Below are 15,458 nucleotides of genomic sequence, written 5' to 3' on the forward strand. Positions count from 1 at the left end.
AATGAGGGTTGTCATGAAATTTAATTATAATGGTTTGATTATCAAGTAAGAAACACAATAATTACCATACCTAAGTTTTTCAATAAATTAAAATCACTGCTACTGGCAATGCTTTTTTTTTGTGTGTGAACATACATAATACAATTGCCTGCCAGAGCTGTCTGCTGTATTCTGCCGTTTCAAAATATTCAGCTAAATGCCACATTGCTGTGATAAACAAGTTCAGTTACTACTGATTGCATTCGTAACATTTCGACTCTGATAGCAGAGCCCAACAACGTACAACTGTACCACACCTTCACCAGCACACAGTTATTTCGTAAACAGCTTTGCACGTGCCAGGCTCCACTAGTCTAGAAACCATCTGAAGACTGAGCTTTCCAACACGATATTTAAGAGAATTTGTTTCAGCTGAATAGGTTAACGAAGCATATAGACAMCACAGTGTTACACATCTCGAATATTTTAATCAACTCTGAAGGCACTGCAGACCCCTCAGTTTCACTCAGTGTAGTGAGAACTTCTTCCCTAGGGTAACTTATCTGACCACTTGCTGCCAGGACATCAACTGTCCAAACAACATATTTCAGACTGTAGATTAAAGCYGAAAATCTCTGCAGATCAAACACAGGAAGCAGCAAAAAGTCATTTGGTTTTGATCTATAGAACCCAATGAACCCAAAACACAGTTTCAGCAATACAGCGAAKGACCCCCCAACTCCCATGCCTCTCTCTTCCTTGGACCTGCCACCGTGTAGGAAAGGAGGAGATGCGAGTCTCCCTCCACTCTCTGCTCCCTTCCAAACAAGTCTTCTGCAGACAAAAGGCTTCAGAGTAAAACCCATCACTGATCGTCCTACGGTGGGACACTGCAAATCGTACCGAAACTCAAAAGGGGAGTTTGAAGATCACTGTCCGTGTAACACCCCAGGATACAGGAAAAACGAAAGGTTGCTCCTTTGCGTTTGTGCATGCACAGAAAATATAACAGCAAAAGACAGAAAAGTGAGTCAAGAAACAACCCATAAGCACCATCATCGATTTGCAGTAAGAAACAACTGGTTAGTAAAGCAAGTGTTCCTCACAACTCTTTATCCTAACRTCTAAGAAAGAGTGCAGCCTCTCACAAACTTTAATGGATATACATGCTTGAGAACAGTTACACTGTGCACACTATATATTCCTAATCAATGGCTTAAAAAGTTAAAGTTATAAGCTTAAGGTTTCCTAAAAGCTAAAACAATAATCTTTATCAGTCAGCAGAATAACCTTACTGTACAGAAATGTTTTTTCTCAGATAGTACTTTAATGACTAGAAGATGGCAGCTTTTCTTAGCAGCATCTAAATATCATTTTTTCGCATTGCACGTAGTGCTGCCGTAATGTTTATGCCGTCTATTTTCCCCCTATCTCGGAACTAACTTAAGCAAACGTAATCTCAGTCCTTAATGTGAAAGGACTGTGGAACGTTCTGCGCGTTTGACCCTTTTTACATTAACACAAATAAGCSTTACCCTAGAACAGCAGGGGCCTGGAACACACCAAGTAATAYGGAGGCTACAAGATGTACCAGGGACTGCTCCGCTCCGCAAGAGCTTGCCAAGACCGGGCAGTGCAGGAAGAAGCACGGCATCCAAAACCTTCCCTCGCCTCTGGCATTTTCTGCAAGAGCAATGCAAGACTTCCCTACAAATCCCTTGTTACCAGGTACGAGCGTACTTATTCTCTGTATTCTGCTTTGACTGCTCTATAATATCCTCAAAATACTCACTGCATATTCAGACAGAAAACATTTGATTGAAAAACAACCCCCCAAAGTTGGTTGTCCCATGTTAAGACAGAAGGCTCGAGAACCATTGCCCCAAAGAAGAGGAAGATCTCCGAGTTGCTCTTTTTTTCAGAAGACTAACAAAAGCCCTTTGCTCGGGATTTGCTAATTTTAAGGCTCAGTTTATGTTCCATCTAAATTTCTCTAGCAGATCGATCAGAATAAAAATTAAATCTTTTAAGCAATATAGCAGCCATATACAGAGTTAAATTAATAGCTTACCATTCAAGAAATAGAAAACAAATGAGTGTAGAACTTAGAGAAAACCTAGGGCAACTTATAAACGAGAATAAAAAACATATTTTACAGTAAGATTAAAATCATTATCCTTAAAAAGCTCCAAATACTTTCAACAGTTATACAATCCTCCTTGATAAACGACTGCTTCAAAGGACTTATTGAAAAGGTTTATATCCAGTACAATATAACGATTTAAGGATATCTAAACTTCAATTACTAAATCCATAGGAAAATGAAAGCAACTCAGTCAAGGAGATGCAAAGTAACATTGTAACATTATTTGTAGCATTATTTCTATTTATTACCTATCACTAGCAAAACTGGGAAATGGAAATTAGTATTCCAAGGAGCTTACCAAATACATGATGCTAAAAAACAATGCGAAATAACAAAAGTCATATGAACAAAATTACACACACAGTATGGATAAGAATATGCACGTTTTGGTGAGTATCTAATTTGCTTCTTTAAAAAAAGGTCAGTGCTTTCTAAATAAAATGCAAATGGTACAAACACTGTATTTTAGTGCTATTTTTGTCCATCCCTCAATCAAGAAAAAAACGTCAAAATTCAGCCTCCGTTTGAGCAGATGTGCTTGTTGATGGCTGTGATATCAGTCACTAACAGCAAAAAGCATTCAAACTTTACTAATATTATGAGCTACTCTAAATTTTTTTTCTGCCCGACTGCACGTCCTGCAAATGATGTATTCTTACTTCGAACTTAATAACTGGATTGAGACAGCCAAGACACCAAACACTATCTCTTGAAACCCAGTGCTCAGCTGCATGACTTGGGACTGCAGTGCAGCTCCTGCAGAGGGGAAATGAACTGTGCTGATGATCCATGACCAACCTGAAACATTTCCTCTTTCACAGTTCCACCTTTTGGGGACAAAAATGGTGTCACTTAGATGAAATGGTTGTCGGAGGGAGATAAATCAAGCAACACTATACATGTTTGACATGTGTAAAATATTAAAAAAGAAAAATAGACCCACAATAACCTCAGTAGGGTATAAGTAAAGAAGAAACAGGGCTACAAATAGGACCCTTTTAATACTGAAAGCACTCACCGCTGACATTCCCCTGCGTGCAGAATTAAATCTTCGTTGTTCTTAGCACTAATGGTCAACTCATGCTCTGTAGAATTGAAGACATCAAGAAGTAGATGGCATTGCCGGGTGCTGCTCAGAGAAAAAAAAAAGAATATTACATTTTCAACAATACACCACAGAATAATTAGATTATATATGTGTGTGTGTGTTTGTGTGTATATCAGAATATATATTTACATTTATTCATATATATACACATTCACACATATATATTTTATACTTCAATTATTGTGTTATTCTTTTACTGGAAACTATGTTTCCTTTTTTTTTAATTGAAACTAGACAGAAGCATATAAAGCCAAAGAAAAACTAAGTTAAATGACAATTATGACCTGCACAAGCCCCAAAGCTTATGGTCACCCACATATATTTTCACTCTGCAGCTTTCAACCCACTTCTGTTAGAAAGCCACAGATTTGTTTTCTCATTTTTGAGCATTCACGTTGAGTGTCAAACTACCTTGACACTATCTTTTTCAGAAACAAAGTTACAATCAAAATTTAAATGCTTGCCCAGCAAAAGGGAGCAAGTCCACSTACTGCTACAGCTCTTTTGGCTACAGATCAAGTGAAGGTGGCAACTAGAATACTGCCAACATTATAGCAACTACTCCAAGAGAGAGGACTCGGTCTCTTAAGAGGAGAGAGAACRCTGTCTCTTCTGGCAGAAAGGCAAACACAGGCAAGTCCTAAGGGAAAACCTTCCGGCCGGCAGCCACTGTCCTTCCAACCCAAACTTCCCTGGAAATCTTTCGTCATGAATATACCAACCGCGCTTCTCATAGTCTTGGGAAACAACACTGAGAAAGCTCCATGAAAGAAACTCTACTGTAAGTTTTCTTTAGGTATTTTATCTCCTTGTGGAACTAACCATCAACAGTAGCATTTAGGGAAGATTATACTATAATACAAAAAAAAAAAAAATACAAAAAAAAAAAAAAGAAAAAGAAAGAAATGGAATTATGCCCGATACAATCATGTGGCTGCGATAACACTTTATCAGTCTACTCCAAAATCCAAAACTTCCCAAGAAGCTAATTAACAACAGAGAAGTGAAATATCCCGGCCTTCTGAGGCATTGCTACCGCTTAGGTTTCACTAGCAAAACGACCTTGCAGTCTGAACGCAGGGAGCCCGAACATGGCTGCCCGGCGCGCGCTGCGAGGCGCAGCGGAAGGCAGAACCGCCGCCGCGCGCGGACCGCAGACCATCGCAGCGCCAACGCCGTTCCACCGCGCTCAAAAGCAAGCCGTAGTGCCGCTTTCACTCAGTCGCTTCACAAAAGCTAAACCGCAGAAGAAATAACCAAATAAACAAACAAGCAGTCCTCGCCCTCGGCCATGAGATTTTTCACCGCAGCAGAGTTTTCCACCGGTGAATCAAGTTGGGAAAAATTTGTCATGGGGACTAAAAAATCTGCTAACTTCACCAGAGTGAAAAAAAAGAGTGATGCAAATGTCTAATTATTCAGGCCTACTACTCCCAAAATCCCATGAAAGCAAATGGGACTACTCCATTTAAGTGAGTTTGCCAGAAGGTAGAATAGCGTAGTTTTTCTGAAATTAAAATAAATTCTTTCATAGTAACCAGAAATGTCTTTGAGTAGATATGAACTTCTGAATTTTGCAGTAGTTCTATATATTCAAACACCATACCACGCAGCTGCATGCCTCAGGTAGCCAAATATGTTTATCCTACTGCACATTAATTTGCAATTAAACCCAAATATCAACCCTTCCAAAGGAAAATTAAACTCTAGCAGTTCATGCGTTTAGGAACTGTTCTTCTATTTTGGAAGCAAGTCCTCCAGATCTTGGAGRTTTGCTTCTGAAAATCAAGGAATACCATCCTTCAGACCACGCGCAGAAGGGCCTGTGTTGCTACCTTGCAAGCCCTTGAGATGGAAGCGCTCCTATCACAAGCCCGGGAGGCACAGGTTCAGGCCACAGCAGTGACAGCAGTGTCACACGCAATCAGGCACTAAATGACAAGCAAACACGGTTTGGAAAGAGGGACATCACTCCTGGAGAAAGCGAAAAGCAAAAGGGGATGCAGAGACTGTTTCTGTATTTTTAAGGGGGGGTCAATCTTTTCAGATAAAAGCCTACTGAAGACGGAGAAGCGTGCACACACGCAGCTGAGCACCTGAAGCAAACACACCAAAACGCACAAATTTAGAAGAGATGAGGAGTCAGAAGGAGCGGGAATTCCCTCCCTTAACATATATATATATGTATATATGTATATACTGGAAGGACAGTACTCAAGTCAGTAGCCAACCTGTTCCAGGAATGAATGAAAAGGAAAGAAAAACCAGCCTGGTTTCCACCTCAGCAGAGGGAGCGCGGGACAAGACCTGTAAGGACATCACTGACTTCTGCCTCTCCAGACATTAAGTTGAGGTCTGCAAGTGAAACTTCTGGTAGCGAGTATGTTTATAAAATTTTTGGATGTAGGATTTTTTAATATAACCCATAGCAACTTCCCATATTGGAACTTGTATCCAAGTAAGGAAAACTAGACAAAGCACGAGCTCTGGCAAGTTAGATGTAACACCATGAAGAAGTTAAAAGAAGAATAAATCAAAAACCCACAAGTCTTCATGGAGCAGCTTGCTAAAGGCCTGAAAACTAGCAAGAATTCTTCTTTTCTTTTAACATGTCACTAATAGAAATGTTCTGGAGAGCTGGTGAGGTCAAGCTATGAAAGTTTCAGGAAAACAATGAATAAACAAGAAAGCCACATTAATTATTTATCCATATTTGTTACAAGTGAACTTATAGAAATCTTCTTTTGCAAAATATGAATATAAGGACCTATCTCAAAGTGTCAGTAAATGAGATTTTAGAGCCAAATCATGTTCATAGAAGAGTTCTAAAAAAAAACCTCTAACATGAATTTGTTGAACTCTTACCTGCAGTTAAGTCTGTTGCTGAAACTAATCGCAGAAGTACAGAAATTTCAAATGTCCCATTATTGTTTTAAGTGTTTTAAGGCAAGAAGTGTTTTAAGCTTTTTAAGTGTTTTAAGGCAAGAGAAAAAAATTCAGACTATGAACTCTGTCCTTCATACCAGATGAAGTAGTATAAAAATGCATATATGCTAACAAATATTTTTAAATGCCCAGAAGAATAAATAGAGCTAAGGGTGACTGAAATAGCTACCATGGTGGCCTACTGAAATTTTTGTCTCAAAATAAGCAGCTATAAGCCACTGTTTCCTGGAACCAGGAGATATCATCCTACACTTACCCATTTCCTCTTTTTCTAAACTATCTACCTATCTTCTTATTTCTGTAAGAGTTGGATATTACACTCTTTTTTCATATAGAAATCAGGATCTCTCTTCTCTGTCCAGTTACCAAGCTGCAGAAATGTTTTTTACCTTCCTCTCATCTGGTTGGCTGAAATTCATCAAAATTTAYTTGTGCCAGAGGCAAAAACAGTTAAAATGATCGTATACGCTTCTTTTGGGGGGAAATAAGATCTAAAATTATCTGGAAAAATATGATCCTGCAAACAAAACATGTCTTTTCTGAACAGAAKGATATCAAAATCATTCTGTTATCATAGAATCATAGAACCAGTAAGGTTGGAAGGGACCTCTGGACATCATCTAGTCCAACCTCTCCGCTCAGGCAGGGTCACCTAGAGCATGGTAGACAGGGTTGCATCCAGGCAGGCCTTGAAGATCTCCAAAGAAGGAGACTCCACAACCTCCCTGGGAAACCTGTGCCAGGGCTCCGTCACTCTCACAGGGAAGAAATTCCCTCTCAAGGTCAGGCAGAACTTCCTGTGCTTCAGTTTCTGCCCATTGCCTCTTGTCCTGTCACACGCGACAACTGAAAAGAGTTTGTCCCCGTCCCCYTGACACCCTCCCTTCAGGTACTTGTACACGTTGATCAGATCCCCCCTCAGGCTTCTCTCCCCCAGGCTGAAGAGGCCCAGCTCTCGCAGCCGTTCCTCACAGGGCAGGTGCTCCAGCCCTCTGATCATCTTTGTAGCCCTATGCTGGACTCTCTCCAGTAGCTCCATATCTCTCTTGTACCGGGGAGCCCGGAACTGGACACAGGACTCGAGATGAGGCCTCACCAGGGCTGAGGAGAGGGGCAGGATCACCTCCCTCCACCTGCTGGCAACACTCTTCCTAATACACCCCAGGAGACCATTGGCCTTCCTGGCCGCAAGGGCACATTGCTGGCTCATGGTCAACTTGTCATCCACCAGCACTCCCAGGTCCTTCTCCGCAGAGCTGCTCTCCACAAGGTCAGCCCCCAGCTTGTACTGGTGCATGGGGTTATTTCTCCCTAGGTGCAGGACTCTGCACTTGCCCTTGTTGAACCTCAGGAGGTTCCTCTCCGCCCARCTCTCCAGCCTGTCCAGGTCTCTCTGAATGGTAGCACAGCCCTCAGGTGTGTCAGCCACTCCTTCCAGCTTAGTATCATCAGCAAACTTGTTGAGTTTTATGTTCAAAGTCCAAACTGAATGGAAACATATTTCAGCTGTACAAGAATGTATATTCTAGACTACAAGATAAAGAACTAAAGTTTTTGAAAAGAGATTACTTTTGTTTCCATCTGTCATTTTGACTGCTAATGGAAAGGAAACAAGGTTGGGTTAAACAGTTTCAGAGTCTAAGTGGTGGAATACTAAAAATCACAATGTGCACGTTTTCCATTTCAATTCCRTCTTAATTGTCCCAGGGATTTCTGCTGGAAAAATCCACCATGAATTTCATGTTCAAGATTTTCTTTTACAAGCAAGATCAGAGTCTAAATATTAGAAGGTTGTGCATGGAAAAAAATAGCATTACAAAGATTGTTATTTTCAGTTGGGTGATTTAAAATCTAAAGGTCTTCAGAATAACATGCAAAATTAAGTTAATAATCATTTCAAACATATTCTTTTTTATGGAAAATCATAGAGTTAATTCTAAACTGTCTTGAAGATTATTGTTTGAATTTCTCTGTTATACTCTGTTAGATAATTCAGGATATAATGTACAAACAGGTATAGATACAATGGATCAAATTATCTTCTTAAAAATTACTGTTATGATTCCAAAAATAGTCACAAAATTGGGACCAGGGGAACTAAGAAAAGAGACAATTGTATTTTGATCTAAATATTTCTTTCAGGGTMCTGCAAGTATTCTTCCAATCCACTCCAAAGCAACATCAGCGGAGCTGCTTCAGGAACATTTAAGGCAGTATTAAAAAGCAGATACAGCTGTCAWGCTGTTCACTGCTGAGAATAACCTCACTGCAGTTCTGCTTCTAGCTTAGTTTTACAGTCAGTTAAGCAAGAAACACTGGGCAGGGGGATTTTGGCAAATTTTCTACACCCTCACTCAGCTCAACCTCCCCATTAACTGAAATCCATGTGTGTTTCTAAATTCACGTTTTTGCTTTAGTGTCCTATTTGTTTCTTTTACTTTTTCCTTTAAACAGACATACACAACACCCCTACTCATCAAGAGAAACCAGAAAGTTAAGAGAAGCATTTGGCCAYGAAGACAGGCAATGACCAGCCAGAACACTCGATTCTCCGAAAGCCACTGACAAACATAGCTACTTCACCTAGTAATATTGGGGAACAACGGTCTAGAGCATCTTCACTGCTTCTTAAATTTAATTTTTATTAAACATGAAGTTTTCAACACCATGCTTGGATGACTAAGTCAGAAATTTATGCATTTCATTGTTAAAAGGTATTTTCAGCTATTCTAAGGATTGTCCTCATCTGACTTCTCCTAGCTATAAACCCTTTCTGTTATGCTAAATATTCCCAGCACATCTACAGATACTTGCAGATTTATGTTCTCATGTCTTTATGTGCCAAACGGTACATATTTAACATTTTGATCTCAAAAATCAATTCCCTCAATCCATAAACTACTTTTTGCTGCTCTTCTCCAAACTCRCTGCAACATTATACAATTATGAAGGTTTAAGGTTAGCAAGATGAATTGAATCTAACTTTCTATGTGCCATGAGTTCTTTGACTTCACTCACTTAAATCTATATTGAGCTCAATGGTGTATGCATGAATAAAGCGTATCTTCTAGAAAGACATCCAGTTCTGAGAACATAAAAAGGTTACTAAATCCACTCCTTGACAGCTCTTTCCAATGTTTAACCAATCTAATTGATCAAAATGAGACCTGTATTTGTAATTCAATTCGCCTGGTATCTGTTTCGACTGTTTTTTATTATTATTATTTTTCATTAATAAAAGAGTGAATTTAACACTCAATATTTTCTCCCTGTAGCAACATCCATTCATCTTAAACAAGTCAGATCTTAGCCTTCCTCAAAATAAACTAAACAGATTGATCTTGAAGTATCCAACTGAACGGCTTTTTCTCCACACTTCAGAGATCTGTGACTTTTTTACTGTATTTTTCATATTTGATTGTATCAAAATATATACATATTTTGTTTGAAAAAYCAGACAAGGCAGAGCAGAGGATACCTGCTGTCTTAGTCAATTCTGCAGAGAGTCTGCAGGGAGGCTCAGTCTTCACTAAGCCAGCTCATAGGCATTTTGAAGATCATTTCCCTTGCAAGATCAACATATTCTCCATGCCATCCAGCTGTTATTAATTAGGCTGATGAAAAAGTTCATCAGCCTGGGCGGTGCAATACCCCAAAAGAGTAAAACTCATCAAGTATTAGATGCTTATGTAAACACAGATATGCTTCATCACTATGAACACATGACTGTGAGCTTCGCAACCGCATCCTTCCTCACTAGAGGTCAACTTCTTTAGTATCATGTAATCAACGTTTTTGAGTAGTGTACTGTCCCCACAGCAACTGCTGCCCTAACAGGTTTTAAGGTCAGATAACTAAGACTTAAGACATMTGCTTTTACAGCAACAGTTTGAAATCTGCAACACCATAGTAGGACAAATGGTAACAAAGACCTGCAGGTATTTGTTCTTCCTCCTCAGTAAAACTCCTGAGCAAAACTGCTGGATGAAGAGCAAAAAAGGTAGATGCTTGGTGAAGRAACCTCTTCCATAGAAGCCCGGACCCATAAAAATAATCTGAATGAACTAAAGGAAAGATTCATCTAGCCCAGTGTGTAAGCAAAAATGTAACAGCAGAGCAAGGACACAGTGATGTTTTCCTCGCACGTTCTCCAAGCTATCCTCCAAGGACAGGGAGGGCTGTGGCTGATCTGCAGTCAAAAGAACTTGAGTGTCAGCAAATACGTATTTCCTTTTTCCCTTCTATTATTTGCAATGTATGATCAGGATTTGTACCCCACATCTGACTGCTAAGGAAGCTGTGCTGCAATTTAGTGTAGTTAAAAAGTAGGAAACCATGGAAATAGTAATTGTTCTGAAAACTTTGGTTTCATTAAGACACAGTGTTCCTTCCACCAAACTCGGGAGCTTTTGAGAATACTCAACRTATTCGAGGTAGTTCTTTCTTAGTCTCTTAACATTTTGGTGAAACTAAGTTGGAAATAAATGGATTCTAACATTAAATACTAAGATAGGTCTTAGCAGGGAGCACATTGCAGGCATTACTGTGGACTTACACCTTGTTTATAGAACTAAAACATTTAATTWAAAAAAACATATACTAGTGGTGCAAGGAAAATTATACTTGAATCTACATGACCTGGCACTTACTGAATTTACAAGACCTGCAGCAGGTCCCCTTTCCTTTGTATCAATTAAAGAACAGATTTTGAGTGCCTGCACCACACAAGATCTGCAGCTGATGTCTCATCAGCTGTGCTGTGGTTTTAAGACAAGAAGAAAACTCCATTGCTTCAAGAACATTCAAAATTTTACCTTGTTCCATCTTTTTGAATTTACAGTATGGAACACTAAGARATGTCTAATTATCTGGCTTTCAAGTTTCGCACAAAAAGGAAGGCAGCATGTTTGATGTGCTGTAGATTGACTTCATCTACAAATTCAGTCCAATCTGTCACCCTTGCAATAAAGCAAAACAGAGGGATTTTCTGACTTTGGTAGATGGCTCTCATTTAAAACATGTTTGTCCAGATGCCATRATGGCAAGGGATGCAAGGAGAATAATGGGACCCTTTACAGTATTTAGATAGCAAAAGTATGGAGTAAAGCAGTATTTTTTCTGGCATCTTTTAGCGCTCTGTGCTTTAGCTGCTTTGTGATAACAGGCATTAAGGAACAACATTCAGCATCTGCCAAAATTGGCAGATAATATTTTTGAGAGGACCAACATAAAGGTGTTGAAAAGACATAGTTCATGACAATCTGGCAAGGACAGGTCTCAGCAACAGACTCTTGGAGCTAACAGTATGTCGAAATGAAGAGGTGCATCACGTGAAAGTGTCAACACAACGTTCCCCTTAAACTGAACCTTCAGCACTGTAACTCTACTGGCAGTCTYGGAAACAATTTGCTGGCAGCTGAACTGTTCTGAGGCCTGAAGTCCCAGCAGTAGTTTKGGGGCTAAGACCTGAAAAGCAGTGAATTCACGTGGTGCGCCCAATTACAGAAGAGGGTGAAACGAATTTTATTATGCTGATTTATGGATATTTTAAACCTAAAGGGTCAAGTATATCCCAGAAGCTCTTCAAGACCGCAGCCTGGGCTCACACCTCTTACGCCCTGCTACAGGGATCCTTCAGACACCAACTTCTAGCTTATGTATCACAGGACAAAGATCAGTCAGTGAAGTGAGTTAAGGGCTGCACCAAGCTCGCCACAGGGACTTGTACAAATACAAGTTAAAAACACGGAATTCGCAGGGTTATCTGGATCTTAAAACCTAATGAAGACAGTCAATGAAACTGCTCTAACTTGTGCGGTTAAGCACCAACCTGTGGATGAGTGGATATAATTATGGCAAGCTACTCAGGAAAATATAAATCCAAACAAATAAAAAAGAGCTCCAGATGTATCAATGACAGCTCCCCTGTATATCTGCTAATCAAGTTAAAAAAATAAAAAAGAAATATCAATTAAGTTTGGAAGACTTTTATAAAAAGTACAATCTCTAAGTTACTATTGCAAGAAAAAAATCATTCACATTTTTTTCTTCTTTTTCAGTAAAAGCTTAAGGAATAAATCAATGTTAAAGTTTTTAAAATTATTTTACATTGATTTTTAAGCCCAGCACCTGTTAAGCTATTGTTTCTTAATTTCATTGAGGTAAATTGTTAAGCAACACAAAAAAAAGAAACTTAGAAGAAAGGGAAAAAATGAATTGAGGAAATGAAAGTAATGACCACTTTCATTCTCAATTGACAGTTGAAAAGCTAAGTCACAAAACACAGTTTCTCATAATTACTGAAAAAAAACAATTTTGAATTTAAACTCAAATAGAGTTGAAGCAACGAAATCTCAGCTGCAAATCAAAGGGAAACCAAATTCAAGATTTTAAAAGAGAAACAGTGAAAGTGCAAAATTTGACCTAAATTTGTTGTAACTGAGTCTTAGAAATTGGCAGAGATGATCAAGAGTCAAGAAACAAGCTTTGCTTCACCTAATGATAAATACTTATCCTCAGGTGTTTGGAAGATATTTCTACAATTTTCACTTAAAACAACCCAGAAAGATACGCAACTGCTCTCGTTGACAAAGAATGGATACTAGGAAGCGCAAGAGTAAAGCAATAGTGTTCTGATCACTAAAACCATTAACACTGAACAAACTGTGGGAGACAGTGAGCATATAAAAATCAAATGCATGACAACACATACCTACGCTACAAAAAAAGAGGTTTGAACAAGCCTTTTGACAGGTCCTGCAATAGAACATTTCTGAAAGACACTTAAACTACAATTTTTCCCTCAATACAGTAAAGCTTTTAGGCATCCTACTTCAAAGTCAGTCACATTTTTAACTTCGTTTACACTCAGCAAATCACTTAAAATAAAGTTTGCACTGACTTAAAGGCTGGTGTGTATGATGAACAGGCAAAGAATGAAGCAAATGCATATAATGTGAACTTAAGCATTTGGCTGAACTGCAGCAACTATATATAGTGCCTGCTGCTATAAGACCTGGGAAAGCGTACATGGCTGAATGATGCTGAAACTGTACCGTTGAATTAAGACCTCAATATATTTTATAGGTTTTACGATTAAATATTTTCCAGGCGTAGCAAGTTCCTGAGAATAGACTGGCAAYGCAGGGGAAGAGTAACCTTGTCTTACAGAAAGCATCGTTGCGAAACCTAGCACGAAAAGCAAACGTTTCAGCAGTTGGTGGTCAAATAAAATCATCGTGCTATACTTTAAGCTCTTGGGGAAGAACTGCAGCTTCAAATCCAGGCTAATCTGCGAGTATAGGAACGTAAATTTATTGAACCTTTAAACTTTTACCTTGAAAAGTATACTTAAGATAAACAGAGTATGAAGGACGTTTCTGACATTTTGAATAAAAAGGATTGTGCAAGTAAATAATAAACACAAAAGGAGTATTTTAACCTACGCAATGAATCTTTTTCAAAACTAGGATGCTGCAGTATTTGCATTTCCAGGTTGATACAGAGAGGTCACTTACAAAGCCTTGACAACCTTACATGTGCCTAACGAAGAGCCACTGCAGTGCCAAAACTCTACACATCATTATGCCACTGGAATTTTGCAAACTCTTCTAGACAGTAAGTTCAGACTTTACAGGTAGCATTAGATTTACTTTTCTAGAACAGTTCCTAAAATAAGAAAATTATGCTTATTACGCCACGCTTCTAAGCAGCAATATATTTGACAAAGCTGCTTTCCAATAAAACCATGCAGTTTTAGGTCTCTTCTACCAACGCTTGACATAATATAGCTACTCATAAAAAAATTCCATTTGAGACAATCCCATTTGTCTAATTTTTAAGCATCTTTATACAAATTATTGCAGTACTTCATTATCCTTGTTTAACATAAAATTCCCTGCTGCACGCAAAGGTCATTTACTGTATTACCTGCTGTGAAAAACAGATACCTATCTGCCTTGCACTTCCATTTACGTAAGTAAAATCTTAACCCCCTCCGCAGGCTTCTCTTTAGCTTCAGCAAGTCCAACAATTTTAGTCCATTAGCATAAGTCATATTTTATCATACTTCTCGCTCTAGACCTTCTCTAACTCAACCACATTTTCTTCAAATCTCTTTATATTCAGGCCCCCAACAAGACACAGAGAATTTTTCCTGAGGCTTCACCACTGCTCACAGGAACAAAAGAAATACTTTGTGTTTTGTAAGCTAGGCTGCTGTCTATCCAATCTTTGCCCTTTTTGCAACGGTATGATATCGGTGACTTTGAAAACGAAATTTGGTCCCGGTACCTCCACTGCTGGTATGCTTGTCTTGCCTGTCTTTGGATTTTCTTTCTGAAGTTTGTCATGAAAAAGGACCTGGGATTGGAAGGACTCTCTTGGCTCCATTAAATTCTACCGCTATCATCAAGGTAAGATTATATAATTGCATTGAAAGAAGTTCAAACCTGAAACCAAACAGAACACTTGCTCCCATTACACATGCCAACACACTTTTCAATAATCCTGATATTTTGGTAGTCAGAAACTAGAAGGGGATGTAATTCAAACATATTCCGTTTCAGTTTATAACAATTTCTTCTTGTACTAACTTTATCCTTCACCTTAAAGAGCATTTCCTCCTTCCCGGTACCTCAGAAGTATTTATGGACTGAAACAGCTCCATTTTCAGTTTTCCTTCTTCCCAACAAAATCAAGCTCAGTTTTTCATCTCTTGAATAACAGCTATTCCAATGCCACACTGGAGTCCTTTCGACTGCCAAAAGTTTGACTACATCCCAAATATTTATAAGCTGCAAAGTATGTAACTACTAACATAGGTGAACTTACATGCAGATATTAAAAAATAAGATAAAGGATGAGTAAAATGAACTTACAAAATCCATCATTGCAAAAGCCAGTTTGCTAAAGCAGTATGTTAAAGAATATGAAACTAATAAAAAAATACAGATTAAGAAATCTGCATTTAGCCACAAATGAAGACAATTACAGCAAAAAATATTCAATAAAACTAATTCCACTCACAGTTGTGGATGAATTTTGGGCAATCAAAATTTAGTAACTGCAGTATTCGACCATCATCAGATCACCATGATTTTTAAAAATCGCTATGTACATGTGAAACTACTTCATGGCTTAAAAGAAGAAAAAGGCACCAAAAGACAGAATGATTACAATTTATTCCTCACTTCCAAAGACAACCATTTCCAGACACATTCTCTGCAAGACGACGTTGCGGCAACCATAAACCAATGGAATGCAAAACATACCACAGCA

At 38.7% G+C, this 15,458-nt stretch overlaps 1 protein-coding gene across 4 annotated transcripts in view; it reads right to left on the reverse strand.

The window, feature by feature from the left end:
- Positions 1-15,458, reverse strand: part of TRAPPC9 (trafficking protein particle complex subunit 9) — a 458,914-nt gene that overhangs the window by 270,045 nt on the left and 173,411 nt on the right. For all 4 annotated transcript variants that reach the window (XM_085321706.1, XM_085321778.1, XM_085321550.1 and 1 more), the window contains one exon: positions 3,144-3,254. In XM_085321706.1, coding sequence (XP_085177832.1) covers positions 3,144-3,254 — 111 coding nt within the window. The remainder of the gene's footprint in view (positions 1-3,143; positions 3,255-15,458) is intronic.

The sequence above is a fragment of the Rhea americana genome, unplaced genomic scaffold (genome assembly GCF_003343005.1).
Source record: "Rhea americana isolate MKP2758 unplaced genomic scaffold, rheAme1 scaffold_0, whole genome shotgun sequence".
In the NCBI taxonomy this organism is placed as follows: domain Eukaryota; kingdom Metazoa; phylum Chordata; class Aves; order Rheiformes; family Rheidae; genus Rhea; species Rhea americana.